Raw genomic sequence first — 16,318 nt, forward strand, 5'->3', positions numbered from 1 at the left:
TGCTCGTCCCTGTTATTTCCCAAACGTCTCAAAATTGTTAGGTTCACATTTCGAGCTTTTCATTAGTGATTGTTCCAGGTCATATTTTCTACAGGGCTGGACTAAAGCAGGTTTTTCTTATGACTTCATGCTCCTGTCTATTGTGTTACAGAGAACTCTTAAATGAAGCAGCTACACATTTGTATGTACTGGTTCTGAAACAATTCACGGCAGGAAAGTTGTTATTGAATGGAAAGGTAACCTATTACCCCATCCCCTGCAAGAAATAAGTCTTTGTACTTGTTTGGTTGTTCAAGTGATGGTAGTGAATTGCACATAGGCTGAAAATACATATTTTTGAACCATAGTCTCAATGTGTATCTTTCTGTCTTTTCTATAAATGACCATTTCAGAGGCCATCAAGATGATTCTGTATGCATTTTTAATCTGAGAGTTTACCTCCATATGTACACCAAAATCATACACATTATAAAGGGGTTACCGCTGTGAATCTGCCTATTCACCTAAAAAAAAAAAAATAGTTTTTTTTTCTTATGCACCATTGCTTTTTTAACTTTTTACATCTCGGTAAAGCAGCTTTCTCATTTCATTCATATTTGTTTGGAGAACAATTTGTAGGTAGTATGGGAAAATTTTCCCTTGCTATCTACATGCAGAAAGACAAACATTACCGAATGATAGGCGAACATTGTATGGGTTGTTATTGCTGATGAATTACCATTAACAAAGATTAGGTGCTCATTGTACAGTTAAGATACTACAAGGTGGTTTAGATGCCTTTGAGTAAGCACTTCCCCGTACATTTATGAAATGATCAATTGATTTAATAGAGAATATATTTTGTGGTATTGCTCTGTGTTGCTGGTTATAGTACCATTGTTTCATGCAATCTTGTTACATATACAATGTTAATTCTAATGTGGCAGTGTTCCATGATACAAGACTTTTTTTTTTTTTAAAGAAAATGTTCCCTAAAATTGTATGTATCGTATATTTCAAATACAACCAAATATCTTGTCATTTGTTTTTCTAATCTTATGATCAGGTGTACCATGTACCAGGGGCTTAGTTATCACATATTTTTTTTTTATTTTATAACATGCAATTTTGCATTTATATTTGATTATTGCATAATCTATTGCTATTTTGTTTATATATATTTATATATATTATATATATATTATATATATATATATGTATAAACTAGTTGCTTGCTATAATATTATATAGATGCTATATTATATGTGCCTGCAAACTACCCATTTGGGTCTCACAAATTAACTGTTTAATTACTATGAGTGGATGGATCCCGTTGTCTTCAAGGAATCATAATCATTGTGTCATTGTGGTTTGTAAGCACCACCTAGTGGCCCTGATTATTAAAATGCACACCTAATGGCAGTGCTGCAAATCTAAGAGGAAAAAGTAAACCTGAAAAGGGAAAATTTAAATATTTGTAAATAACCTGTGAGAGAATCAAACATACAAACTACCTAAAACAAATATATACACAGAAAGAGTGAGACAAGAAATACAAAAATCTCCCAGTATATAGTGAAAATATGTTTTCACAATTCTGGTGGTCAGCATCAGCTTTATATCTTCAACTGTGTATTTCCTTCGAGTGTTTGAATTGGCAAGTAACTGTTGACTATAATTCATGTTTTTTATTTTTCCTGTTGGCCAACAAGTCAGAGGGAATTTTGTGGCATGTTAAAAGCCTACAAAAAGTTTTGCTTAAGCAAAAGATTTGTCTTGTCTTTCTGTGTAGATAACTGCTTACCAGCATTCAGGGGCTTAAACAGCTTCTGGCCGACAACTGAATTACGGAACCTCTGGTAAAATGGACCAAAGAATTAATTATGGATTAAACTTGTGTGTGTGTATAGCGTGTCTGGAACATACTTTGACAACTGAGAATCTTTTTTTTTTTTTATCAATGACATTAAGACAATGTTTTCCTCTTTTAGGAGAAACGAAAGGCGGAAGAGGCTCTCTGTGATCTGAAGCGCCAACATGAAACTGAAGTTGCTGAACTTCAGGTGGCCATAAAAAAGCTCAAAAGGGTAACTAGAAAACTGTCAATGTTTTGTTTGTACCATACAGTAATGCCATTTAATAACAATATAAAAATGGTTTAAAGAGAAAGAACAATTTGGGTGATGTAGTCATGGTATAGTTGACAAAAGGATGGGAAAGTGTTAGAAATCTTTTTCCGTAAATCATTTCAGTGTTGTTTTATTACATAGGTCCACAGAACTGAATTCCAAGTTGGTTCATTTTTTTCATAATAGCATGTGGCCCAGAAGTGATATTGTATTATGTAGTGTTTGGAACCAACTTGAGGAGTTGCAGTAAAGGACACAACGTAGCACACTGCGAGCATCAGAATAACTGAGCGCCATATGCAGGGAACTTGGGGGCTATATAGTGCTGCTGGGAGTGACATCACGTATGATGCTTCAGACCCCCCACTTCTTACTGAATACCATTGTCAAAGGATGTTGTATAATACTTGGCTGTAAGGCTGTCCCTCTCCTCTTTGGGAACTCTACTCTTCTGGAATGATGGGGAAGGGAGTGAAGCAATAGATGGCAGAGCTGGCTAGAATTTTACTAAAAGATTGGATTTATAGTAAACAGAATTAATTAGGCACACGCTTAAAAAAGTTAATATGCACAGACAGTTTGTAAAATACTACCTATGCCTAGCTTGGTGTATTTGCTTGGTGTATCCGTGGGCTTACTAAAAAAGCCTGTTTTCACCAACTTTTACAAAGTATAAAGGATTTATTTTAATACATTTTCATGGATTTTCACAGCTTGAAGAACAATCAAAGAGCATAAATTTAAAGGAAGATGTGGCAGCACTAAGAACAAAGATGCACGAATTGACACTGGTAAGATTTAATTTAGAGCTGTAAATAACTATGCCCATTTGGTGAACAAAGGTGTCTTTTTACAAATATTTTGTTTGCAGGTCCTTCTTGCACTCAAACAGTAACATGCAAAATGCCTGCCAAAATAAGACATTGGGGGTATATATAAAACTTACTTTTTTGTGCAAGGTTTAAAAAAGTGGTCTTATCACCATAGCAACCAATGTAATGAGTTGGAATCCTATTGATTGCTATGGTGCTAAGACACACAGCACCAGTATCACTTTCTGTAAGTCCCAATTGAGGACTGGTATATTGCCCTGTGAAAGTTACATATTCAAAAGCGTAGGTAGCCAGCACCTTCAGGGTGAATTCATAAACGCTGCAAAGTAGTGACCCAGGGTACAAAGTGATTTGAGAATATGCACCCTTGTAACAACTTATTGTAGTCTCTGTAACTACTGGTCATCATCAGTGTGAAGACACCTACATAAACATATTTAGGTCCTAAAAAAGAGAAACCTAATTCCAGTACTATTTATCATACATTGTAAAATAGTGCCATAAATGCTACTAGTATGAGCAACATGTATGCAGATGATGACAAAAAAATAATGATTTACATTCACAAACTTTTCATTATCTCATGCTGGACCTTAGTGTGCCTATGATGTCAAGTATAACTAAACTGACAATATATGGGTAACATTTTAACATCACGTCTCCTCCTCTTTTCAGGCATGCAAAGTGCCCGACTCAGACATTCGCCCCTCCCGGCAAATCTGGGACTGTTGGCAGCTGTGAATGCTTATTTCTTTGAGTGATTATTGTTTACATTCTCCTTTTTCGTATCAGATATGATATCATTAAGGGTTCCTTGTGTGCTTGTGGACAGAATTAGAGTCAGATCCATACATGCTGGTTTTGTGAGCAGTGGAAAATGTTTTTAATTAAATGCTCATCTTGATTTCATGCAGGAGAATCAGAAACTGAAAAAAGAATTGCTGGAAGCTCAGACAAGTATTTCCTTTCTGCAGAGTGAATTGGATGCTTTGAAAAGTGATTATGCAGATCAAAGCCTTAGCTCTGAAAGGTATTTTTTATAATAATAATAATAATAACAATAATAATACTATTAAAAGTATTAATATACTCATGTATTTAAACTCCCATCAAAATGCCTTGGTGCTCTCACGCAAAAACACAACACAAACTGCATTTTTTTTGGCCTGACCTCTAGTCTTGAATAAATGTGCTTGTTGTAGGATTGAAAAGTTGTGCAAAGCTATATTTATTTTTCTTTATACATCTGAAGACTGTTTATTAAGAGCCATTTTCTCTGCTGGTGCCTCATTTTTGAACTTTCCTTTCCTGGCACCTTAAAACAAATCAATCAAAGTCCCCTAAAATGTGTCTTTGACTCTTATATCTTACCCAGTTTTTTATCACTCAATATTGTATTGCTTATTTTTCCAGAGATATGGAGATAATTAAGGAATACACCAATGAACGAGACGACCTGGCAAGGCAAATAGAAATACTACAGTAGGTTATTATTTTGTTAAGTCATTTTCTACATATTTAATGCTGTAAATTGTCTCCGGTCAGATATCTTTTCTTACACTCCCTTAAAACTGATCACTAAAACGCCCGCGCGTACAGTAGCATAAGTAGCAACAAACTTGCATGAGTTGGACTAAATCTATAAGTCTCCTCATTTTCATGGTAAAATGCACTAGCGTTCATACAAGATAGACACCAGTGTTTCATAAAAAACATAGTAAATGATGAACTGTATCTGTTTAAAAATTATATTAAAACTAATGTATTGGATAACACCACCTCTCTTGGCAGTGAATTCCATACTTTTATTGTCCTTACTGTAAAGAATCCCTTCTTTTGTCGTCTATGAAATCTCTTCCAGTCTCAGAGGGTGACCTCTGGTTCTTTGTATATTTCTGTTAATGAACAGGTCACTGAAGAGCTCTTTATATTGGCCCTGCATATATTTATATAATGTTATCATAGTTGTATAAGTTACACATTTCCTTTTTGATACTAGAACAGCTAATCGAAAACTGCATGACAGTAATGACGGTCTTCGTAGTGTACTGGAGAACAGTTTTAGCAAGTACAACAGATCCCTGGTAAGTTCATCTGTATACCAGCTCATGCATATGTCTGTGTGCAGTCATCCGTATTATGAGTTTACATAGTCATGATTGTCATACAACGTTATACTCGGCTTGGATGTCAACTGTCTGCCAGTAAAGCTACTAGAAAAGTGGTATGAACAGAAGTCATTAATAAGTTCGAGTCTTATTAGATATACCGTTGGATTGACGAAGTTACATTTCTGGTTTTCATGATACCTGTAAGCTTGCTCAGGTTTGTGTAATAAAGTCCATATTGTTAAGGTACCTAAATAGTAACAGCTGAAGTGGCAGTTAGTCCGTCTCAACTGTTTAGAACACTGGCAGCTTGTGGGATCAGTTTGGGTCAGGTAACCCCTTCACTTTTAGCAGTGGGATTTACTATACCTTTTTGGTCTTCTTGACTCCATGGTGAGGATTCAATAGACGATCATGGTAGGAACTTGCAGACTCACTCTGGGCAGATTCCTTCAGATATCAGTTGGCTCAGCAGTTCACAAAGGACCTCCAATGGAGCTCAGCTATGAACTTAATTGCATTCCCCAAACTTGTATGCAGGTTTGAATTTGTGAGTATGCATGAGTGCACTTGTTTTTTTTTTGAGATTTTGAAATTTTTGTTAGACGGGGTATATTACAAATGGTCACTTTAATAGCTTCAATTTTTTTTTACAAGTATTTCTTGTTTACAGCATATTAGATGTTTTATGATGTTTACATATGAAAAATGTTAATTGCTGTCCACACCAGTACTGCTAACAAATTAATTTTGTTTTAGCGTGCAAACACTTCGCCGGGAGGTACTATATCAAGAAATAGTCCCAAACTGAACAGAAGTAATTCACCGTACGATAGGTATATACTAACCACTAATTATTATTATATATTGTTTTATGGGGTTCATACACTAAAGGGAGAGTCAGCAGCAGAAGGGCGAACACTGGCGGGCAACACTCTGCATTAAGTGGTGAGATTAGCCTGAATAATAAAGCATTAAATTGATGAGGAGACGTCGGTGAAATCTCTCTGAATTAACTATGCAATATATAGGGTCAGCCCAGCTCTTCCAGCAGAAGAAGGTCACGTTAATAAGTTATTTAATTTGATATGCTTTCAAGATTTAAATACTGTGTTGTTAAATATGGCAATTACATTATAAAACTGTACTAAACATATGTTACAAAGGGAGATATCAAATCTAAAGTTTTTTTAAAAAGTTATGGCTTTGTTTCATGCAAAAGCTTAATTAATTAAATATGGATGTAATCAATATACTGTCATATATATTTGTCAGGTCTCCTCGATCATCCTACTTAGATGAGGACTATGACACCCTAGCTGCATGCGATCCAATGCAGAGAATGAACTGTGAGGTTGACAGCCTTCCTGAAAGCTGCATAGACAGTGGCTTATCCACTCTCAGGGACTCCAACGAATATGATTCGGAAGTAGAATACAGACCACACAAACTCTTTCATAGGTCACGGTTTACGCATGAGAGCTTTGGTGGAGATGCCTCTGATACAGATGTAAGTACTTCTACATATGAATCTGTTACACATGAATTTAGCATAGAGAAAAACCAGAGAATTGCTTTTGTATCAACAATAAGAGCCAAAATACAACCATATTTAAACAGAGGTTTTCTAACTATATAGTTTCCTAGAAGTGTTTTCTTCTTCTACCGATACTTTTGGGAAAGATTTCTATTACAGATAATGGTAATTTTATGATCTATAATGCACACACCAAGGAAAAATAAATATTTATGACATTCTATACTTGTGCCTCTTGCTGTAACTTTGAATAATTTATGTCATTACCCAGTGTGCCCCAGGCTCTGGATGGAAGCCAGAATGAATAATCCCATTCTGTTTCTATATAGATTTTCTGTTGCTTGACATACCCAAAGAGATGTGAATGGAGCCTTTGAATATCAATTTCACTCTTATCCTGAATTTGTTTAGTGAAAGCTGCTAGTGAGAGCCTTTCACCCCACATAACCCCAGCCCCAATCTTGTGAAGATGATTTGCAAAAAAACAAATGGCAGTGCGAAATTCTGAATGAATAATAGTGACAGAGGTGGCATTGATTCAAGATAGATTGGTCCACCATCAGGATCAATTAACATGATGAGGAACCCTCTTTCGATGCTATCAATTACTTACCAGTGAAGACAGGAGACAATTTGATTAAAATATATATCTGACAAAGGTCTTTAATTATGTCTCTTGCTTTAAAAGAAAAGCCAAATTGCCTTTTAAAGAATCGTTTTGAATACGTGGTGCCATTAAAAATCCTGTAGTTGTAGTTATGACAGAAAGGTAAAGTAGAGGTCTACAATGGCAGACATAAATCTTTAGTATGTTTTAAATATTTATGCCGCTTCTAAGAACATAGATAGGTAGTAATTGGACTAAGTCGTTTATAGTTTTTGAACCCTAGCTGATCTCAAATGGATTTTATTACCCTGATAGAACTGTATTGTATTTTGCCTCAACAAAAGCAGCCTTATTTATTCCATTCCCCTACTTCCATATGACATTTAAGATAGAAAAACCTGCATACAGACTCAATTTCGCAGATTGAAATTGGATGTTATTTTTGGCATTTTTTTTAATTAATATTCAACCATTCAAGTTGTGTTAATACTCTGGAGCACCACTGAATCACTTTTTCCAACTACAGACTTCATAATTGTTTTTAGACATGTAGTTGAATTGCAAACCCTATATTTTCAGCCACTGTTAACATGAATTACGGTTTAGGCAGCTCATTGAATTTAGCCCAATATGTGTTTACTGTATGTGATTACACATTGGATTTGCCTTACAATAATCAACCAAGTTGTTGATGAACTCGCATTTCTGGTTAGTTTTTTGTGGTTTAGCCATCTGTCAGAAGAAGCAACAAAGTTGGTTTTAGTGAGCAGCTCTTACTTTTTATTATTATGTATCTAATGGCAATTAATTTCCAGGTATAACATATCCCTTCTTAACTTCTGTGATCCTTAAACTAGATGTCATCCATCCATAGGTTCCTGAAATCAGAGATGAAGAATTGTATGCACCAGAAAGCAATGGAAATATCCTTGACTGGAAAACTTCTCGGCCAGTCAGCAGAAGCAGCTCAGGGGCATCTTCAAGAAAGTGTATCTCAGCGCTGCCTGCACATGTAACAGCTGTAAGTTTTCTTCAAACCCATAAATGTCTCCCCAACATAAGCAGCAATCAAGTAATGTAACGATAATTCACAGGTATCTGATATTTATTTATACACGCATACGTGCTGGCAGACTGACATGGATGCAATGTAATAATATAAATAGGGCATGCTAATTTGCTTGACAAAATGAAAAATAGTCGCCGTTATTACCAATAATGAAAATAAATGTAATGGTGTTAATTGTAATAAGGGTAAAAGTTCTAATTGTCTGGATCTCAGATGCATGTGCCTTGGGCCACATGCATACCTTGGAACTCTCTGGGTTTCACCCGGAGATTGCCGGGTGAAGCACTGGTTCTCCGGTTCTCCGGGACAAGACCCGAATCCTCCGGGTCGCGGGGTCTTGTCACACCCCGCCCATTTTCCCTTTAAATAGGGGTGTTTCCCGCTGCCGTCAGGGAACACCCTGACGTCATCGGGAACTCCCACTGATGACATCGGGAATGCCCCTTACGTCAGCAGGAACTCCCACTGACGTCGGCGTGAACTCCCACTGACGTCGGCGGGAACTCCCACTGGGCAGTCCTGGCCGCGTCCCGCAAGGAGCCCAGGAATGGCCACATGTCTGCTCCAAATCACAGAGCTGGAGTGGATGAGTAAATGAGGGAAATTGGGACCTTGGCCCTGCAGCCCAGATCTTTTCCTAGGTCTGTGAGATGTTTGCAAAATGTGTTTTATGTTGTGTATGGAGTGAGGCATATTTGGCACCCCAGATAGATGCGGAGGGGTGGATCCTTTCTAATTCAAAGCTATTTTCTCCATATAGAGCTGAAACACATTTGTTGATTTGTATGCTCAGCAAAATCCACCAGAGAATGGTTGAGACAATTTACAATCTTAAAAAATATATTTTGATGATGCAGTCAGGCTTACAAAATTCCAATTAATATGGAAATAAAATATATAGAGAAACATATCCATAACAAAATACTGTACGATTTCAGAGTTATAGTTCTGTACAATAATACACTCACGTGTATAGAGATAAGCAGGTTCATCATAATAAATATGTTTTCTTATTCTTCCCCCGAGGCTTACATTCAAAGGGATATGAATAGAAATCACCAAATATACTCTTCAACAAATTTAATTACGTCTAAAATATCTTACATTATGGTTTTCAGCATCCTACATCCATGAGCACAAATCCAGGCACAGATTCCAAAATATACAAAGATCCTTGCAATAAAACAAAGAACCATAAAATATCCAAATATCCAATATATATATATAAAAATATATATATATATATACACACATACACATTATGTCTCGCTGGTCTATTTTGTTCATCATGCACATTATACATGTGAGATACAGATATCTTTACAAAAATGTATTCTAGAGAAAATTAAAAAGGTCAAATTCCCCATTGAGCCCCTTAGGTTGTAAAGAATCCAAGCCACTTCATCTCCCTTTTCCAAATTTTTGCTGTTATTCCCTTCTCTTCATATTTCTTGACTTTGTCTATTGCACAAAAACTTTATTCCTTCTAGCTTTGTATAGTGGCACTCTACAAAATGCTTTCATAATGAATGTTGTATAATATCCTTTCTGATATTTCTAATATATTGTTAGCCACTCTATCAAGTATATCAAATTTCTTGAGAAACGTATCAGAAATATATATTTTTTGGATTGTTTTCCATTTTTAAAGGATATACACTTCTCAGTACCCCCTGTTTTTTGTTTGTTAAATTGTTTCTATCATGCTTTGAAGGTTGGATTTCTCAAAATCTCTAAAGCTCCTGATTTGTAAGAAGTAGCGTAGAAACAAGATTCCTCTTTCAAATCTGTATGAGCTTTATTCCCATTTTCTGATGTTTTTATATTATTATTCATGGGTGGGGGTTTCAGAGCATAATATCTTTTTAGTGTACCATTACAAACACATTTATGAAAATCCTTGCAGTTGATATTTTATTTTTTCTTCTTCCTTCTTTTCTTATCTTCTTCTCAAGCATGAGATTCCCTCATCTTTTTCCTCAACATTTAGGTTTATTTTCCTCGGTTGAGTTGGTACCTATTGTTCGAGAAAAGAAAACTCTTTTTTTAATGTGTATCTGTATTTAACCCCTTAATGACAAAGCCCGTACATGTACAGGCTCAAAATGCATTGTTTTCAATGGGTTTAGGGACCGCCCATTGTCCTTAAGGGGTTAAATGTGTTTCTCTAAATGATACCTTATACATCTTCTTCACTAATTTGGAGTTACCGATCTTGAATGTGATTTTTTCTCTACCATAGTGTTCTTTCTTTTTTTTAGTTGTGTGTGTGTTCATTTCTAAAAAAAAAAGTGCAGTAGAGCCATGATCACACCTGGATTCCAAGGACCTTAGTGATGGTGTAGAAGATTTGGGTCCACATATAGAAAAGTGTCCCAAGGTCACCACAATTAGTCATCTGTCAGAATACTAAAAAAAAAATGTAGTAGCCTATTGTGTGTATACGTTTTCTCTTTGAGGGATGCATCTAGTCAACTTGTACATAGTCAACTGTCACTTAATTTAGATCCCACTCACGTTTTAACATATGTGGATATTTACTGGGAAACAAATGTGCAAAAATAGTGGTATAACATATGGAAACTGTGCTAGAGGCATGTTGAGTTTCAGAGGAATGCTTGGATGGGGACCCACAACATACTTGATGTGTTCAAATAATGGAGCTCTTGTTGCAATAAGAGTAATAATTTCAGGTAAGCGAGCAGCCCACTTGCCAGCGTACTTGTAGTTGACTACAACTTATCTTTTACATTTTCCTCAGTTTTGTACCTTTTTCATTATGGTTGATCGCAATGAATAAATGAATGTTGATGTTTACAACCCAAGTCTCTTCATTTCAGGTTGATAACACAGACCAAGTCAATAAATTTCCTAGAACAGAAAAAGCCTTCAAGATAGTGCTTGCTGGTGATGCCGCTGTTGGGAAGTCCAGTTTTCTCATGAGGTTGTGTAAAAATGAGTTTCGAGGGAACACAAGTGCCACTTTGGGTAAGTTTAAATAATAGGCAATAATAATAGAACTGGTGAGTTAACACATTGAAAGTGATGATTTCTTTCTGTGCATCAATACTCATTTTGGAAATAAAAATATTTATTTCCATGCTGTAAAGGTCAATGTAGTAAAACTCCCTTGCAATTTACAACCTATCAAATATGCCTCTACTATTTGGTAGATGGAAAACTAATAATATTTACATATCATAATTGTCAAAAAGGCACATACAAGTTTTTATGTTGATTGTGTATTATAAATACATTAATTTAAATAATCAAGCTCAGTACAGGACCATACTACTCATAACTCTTCACCATTTGTTAATACATATAATTCTAGATTCAAAATGCCTGTGAACAATTGCATCAATGAATCTTTTTTTCATTTGACCTTTGTTGGTGATGTGGCTTTTTTAATACAGTAGATGTTTTTGCTTTCTAAGGTTAAGGAAAGAATTTATGCAATATTTAATGAAAATGATTTTTATAATTGTAAACTGCTAGCAGTTATAGTAAAAGGTTTAACATTTGTATTTTTAATATTTTGACATCACTGTGTAATGCTACCTGACATACTGTATATATTAACTCCATGTAGGCTGCGTAGTAAATGCTTTGTTGTTACCTGAAATTAGGAAAGGAAATCCCTGTGGTGCGTAGGAACATATTTGTATTTTTTAATTGCAGCTATTGTTAGTAACTTCACATCCCATCTATCAGATTTTCATAATGGCAAACTGGACTACCAGCAGGAAAATGTTGGGACAAAAGGTCATACTTTTTAAAATGAGAGGGTCAGACGCTTAGATGTTGGAAAGTATACGCGAATGAGCGAATAGCCTCCCAGCTGAAGGGGTAGATGGTTAACCTCTACACACCTCAATATTGTTCCACATGCTGATATAAAAACAGTGGGCTCTAAAGCCTACTGTGACTGCATAGGTAGTAGTGTTATCACTATGTTATCACTATGATCACCAATCATCATGTGATGACCTCACCTCATGCAACCAGAGTACAAAGTAAAACATTAATAAATATGTACAGAAATTATTTTAAAGAAGAAAAAACATAAAATTGATTTTGTTTTGTTTTAAAGGAGTGGATTTCCAAATGAAAACACTGGTAGTGGATGGAGAGCCAACACTTCTGCAGCTTTGGGATACAGCAGGGCAAGAAAGGTGTGCACTATGGCAATAAAGGACAAATGTGTAGATTTGAAAAAAATTTAAATCATGCCTACCATGTTTCACTGACCATCTAATCATACATAATTGCATAGTGTAATTTACTTTAAGCTTGTTTTTTTATGTATAATTCATATTGAGTACTTGTTAATGTACATAGAGAATGTTTTCTCACCACTTTCATTATGTTTCAGATTTAGGAGTATTGCCAAATCATATTTTAGAAGAGCAGATGGGGTTCTGCTTCTTTATGACGTAACGTGTGAGAAAAGTTTCCTGAATGTGAGGGAGTGGATAGACATGATCGAGGTAAATATCCTATAACAGTTGTAGGAGTAGATTTTTGCACTGGACATCACACAATAACAATACAGTCTGTTACAGTAATCTCTCATATCAAAGTTTTCAAAAGTTGTTTTCCTAGGAAGGTAAATTGAAAGTATATGTTATATTACACAGGTTTGAATCATAATCAATCATTATAATAAAATAAAGTTTAAGGTGCTAGGTTAAGAAATAATACCCGTATTGGCCGCACTTTTTCCCCCCACTTTAAGTCTTTAAAGTGGGGGTGCGGCCTATATTCGGGGTCTAGTGCCCGACGCCCGGGACATGCAGTCCCGGGCGCCCGGGCAGGCAGCGGGGTTAGGATACAGATCCCCCGTAGCGGTGCAGGGGACCCGTATCCTACTCTCTGATACGCTCAGACAGCCTCCCCTGCCGGCACTTTCCACGGGGGGAGTCCCGGCAAGGGAGATTTTTAAAGCACATCTTGCAGACGTGCCGGCAGCGGAGGTTATTTATTCTCGCATCGCCGCTGCCGGTGAACGTCTGCGCGAACAATCTTCCTTGCCGGTACTTCCCACGGCGGAAGTGCCGGCACCGGAAGTTGAATACTTCCGTTGAATATGTCCCCTGCCGGCCCCGCAAGGCCCCGTGAAGTCTGCACTGGTAAGTCTGGTGGGGGGGGGGACATCTTGGGGACAGAGTGGCAGCATATCTCCGGGGGGTAGAGTGGCAGCATATCTCGGGGGGGGGTAGAGTGGCAGCATATATCGGGGGGGTAGAGTGGCAGCATATCTCAGGGGGGTACATCTTCGGGACAGAGTGGCAGCATATCTCGGGGGGGCAGATACTTTTTTCTTTAAAAAAGCACCTAACTTTTAGGGTGCGGCCTATATTCGGGTGCGGCCTATATCCGAGCCAATACGGTATTTACAAAAATAAATTTAAATCAGATCTGTCACTTTTCTCAAATCCTAAATGTTACAGTTCTGCACACTAAAAAATGTATGTGAATTGGTTGAGCCAGCCTTTGTAGTGTGGGGGGGGATATGAGGCCAGTGCCAGTTTACCTTTGGATATCTTTTGCCACATGTTCCCAGATTAAAAATATTTTCTAAACTGTAAAAGTGATATCTACAAAACAATCAGTTGTATTTTCATTTTGTCTGATAGAATGCAACCAATGACAGAATCCCTATCATGATGGTAGGAAACAAAGCTGACCTTCGACCAATAATGTCAGATCAAGGACATAAGTGTGTGCCAACGAGTTATGGAGAAAAGTTATCCATGGTAGGTTCTGTTAACATGTTTTGTCACACCTCCCACAATGTCTGAAGGGGCAATTTAGCCAAATAAGGGAGCCCTATGCAGCTGCTTGATCTGTTAATATCATAGCACCACCTCTGCTAATAACACACTATTAAAGTTGCATCTGTGTTAAATTCCTTCTCCTTCTTACAGACATACAATGCATTATTCTGTGAAACTAGTGCCAAGGAGGGATCAAACATCGTAGAAGCTGTTCTTCATCTTGCACGGTATGTGCCTTGGACTAGAGGACTGCATTGGGAGGCGGGTCCCGCGGGACCCGCCAAAAAACTTACGGGCGCGGCCGGTCTTGCTGGGGCGGGAGCGGGCGGTCAGGCACTGTACCTGCGGGTCCCGGTAATCCCGCGCAGTCCCACAAGGCTGTCTTCTCGCTGCTCCATAACAGTGTCTCCTATCTTGCTCCGCCCAGGAACAAGGCAGAGTCACGAGATGTGACGTAACTTCCTGAGACTCCGCCTTGTTCCTGGGCGGAGCAAGAGAAGAGACGCTGTGAGGGAACAACTTGCGGGACTGCGCGGGAAATCAGGTAAGGAGGCGGGCGTGATTGGCCACAAATGTGGCGGGAGCAGGCGGGATTGGCCACAAATGTGGTGGGGGCGGGCGGGAGCGGAACACCCACATTGCAGGAGCGGGATTAAAAAAGCAGTCCAGCGCAGGGCTCTACCTTGGACAAAGGTCATGTTTACTGTAATCTGTAACACGTAACACAAATGTGCCTTATTCAATAGTGATTCATAACATGGGATTGGCTTTACTATTATACACAAATTTAGACTATTCATTAAATAATTCCTACACAGCTTGTTTTCTGCGAAGTTCATTGCAGGTACATATGCCCGTAAAATGCTTCCTTGTGCACCTGCATGTCCTAAGTGGGCAGAACATCAGGATACAATGGTTATTTGAAAGGGTTTTTTAAAAAGTGTAAAGTTATCTTATCACCAAACACAACTAGCTGTCATAGTGATAATACATTATAAAACCAGAATCACTTTTTTAATGGTAAACGTTAATGTCATTACCTCAGCTGTAATTGCCCCATGGAGGACTATGGGAGATCCTAATAGTTCCCAGCTCCGTTGCACATATCCAGTGAGGCCATGGGTTGTATAGACCAGGTGGCACTAACTTGTCCCACTTCCTCCCACCCAATCCATTGCTAACAGCTAATATTGTATAAGGCCATTGTACCTGAAACAATCAACATACATCAAAATTCCAAAGGAATTGTTACTTTCTTTTTAATCTGTCAAACTCACATGTCAACAACCTTGATGTTGAAGATTGGTTCCTGTATGTTTACAAGATCTTGGAAAGCCTACACGTTATAGCCATAGTTTACTAAACACAAACACTGTTATAGATGTAATTTATTTAGAGTATACAGCTGCATGCAGATGTTAATATCTAGTGGATTTGGTAGAGGATATAAATGAGGGGGTTTGGAGTAGAAACCTTTTGTAACCTTTTTCCATATGCAAGCATGAACATTTATTACATCTACTATATATCTACTTTATCACACATTCGAAAGATCATTGAATTCTCCCCGGGCACATTTAACAACAATTATTTATGCTTGATGCTTGATTATGCTTTGTTCATTGTTCATAGTTAATCTGTTAACACTTTTTTAGTTCTTTACATATAATACAATACATACCTTTTAGTGCTTTATATGGAAAAATGTTACTCTTCTAGTAACTAGAGTGAACTGTGTTGTTCACAGTCCCTTATTTCTACTTTCGAACACTAAATGTCCTGTTCTAAGTACAGTTTGTTTCATAAAATCGGCAGACAGACAAAAAATATTCACGCACCAAACATAGCTCATTATGTCATTGTACATTAATGCACATAGCACTATATCTATGCATGGTCTTTTTTGTTGGTATTTGAATTTGTGTCACAATATAACAACTCCTTATTCCCTCTGACCTTATTCAAGTGAGGTGAGAAAGTGCGGTGACAATGAAGATGACATGGGATCTGTGACCAATCTTTCAGGAGCAACTGCCAAGAAAACACAAATGAAAAACTGCTGTAATGTTTAAAGACTTGTAGTAAATTATCTTTCTCTCCTGCTAAAATGTTTAGATAACTCACATTTGTTATACTTTAGATGAAGTATATAAAATATTCTGTGCCATTTTTGAGGCTTCGTGGCTGACAGCCCCCTCCTTTGAGTGTTATATTCAGTATGACACTCAAATATTGTTATTTATGAGTCAGAACATGTACAGTTTCAATGTATAAAC

The 16,318-nt window shown here is 37.2% G+C and overlaps 1 protein-coding gene across 1 annotated transcript in view; it reads left to right on the top strand.

Annotated features, from left to right (window-relative positions):
* Positions 1–16,114, top strand: part of LOC149300571 (ras and EF-hand domain-containing protein-like) — a 29,675-nt gene extending 13,561 nt beyond the window's left edge. Inside the window, exons 4-17 of the mRNA XM_089485192.1 lie at positions 1,971–2,066; positions 2,822–2,899; positions 3,856–3,971; positions 4,355–4,423; positions 4,941–5,025; positions 5,809–5,885; positions 6,325–6,559; positions 8,068–8,214; positions 11,103–11,250; positions 12,356–12,437; positions 12,638–12,752; positions 13,902–14,021; positions 14,193–14,269; positions 16,009–16,114. Coding sequence (XP_089341318.1) covers positions 1,971–2,066; positions 2,822–2,899; positions 3,856–3,971; positions 4,355–4,423; positions 4,941–5,025; positions 5,809–5,885; positions 6,325–6,559; positions 8,068–8,214; positions 11,103–11,250; positions 12,356–12,437; positions 12,638–12,752; positions 13,902–14,021; positions 14,193–14,269; positions 16,009–16,114 — 1,551 coding nt within the window. The remainder of the gene's footprint in view (positions 1–1,970; positions 2,067–2,821; positions 2,900–3,855; positions 3,972–4,354; positions 4,424–4,940; positions 5,026–5,808; positions 5,886–6,324; positions 6,560–8,067; positions 8,215–11,102; positions 11,251–12,355; positions 12,438–12,637; positions 12,753–13,901; positions 14,022–14,192; positions 14,270–16,008) is intronic.
* Positions 16,115–16,318: the final 204 nt, after the last annotated feature.

Source organism: Sceloporus occidentalis, unplaced genomic scaffold, assembly GCF_023333645.1.
Source record: "Sceloporus occidentalis isolate IW3139 unplaced genomic scaffold, rSceOcc1.0.p SCAF_24, whole genome shotgun sequence".
NCBI classification, from domain to species: domain Eukaryota; kingdom Metazoa; phylum Chordata; class Lepidosauria; order Squamata; family Phrynosomatidae; genus Sceloporus; species Sceloporus occidentalis.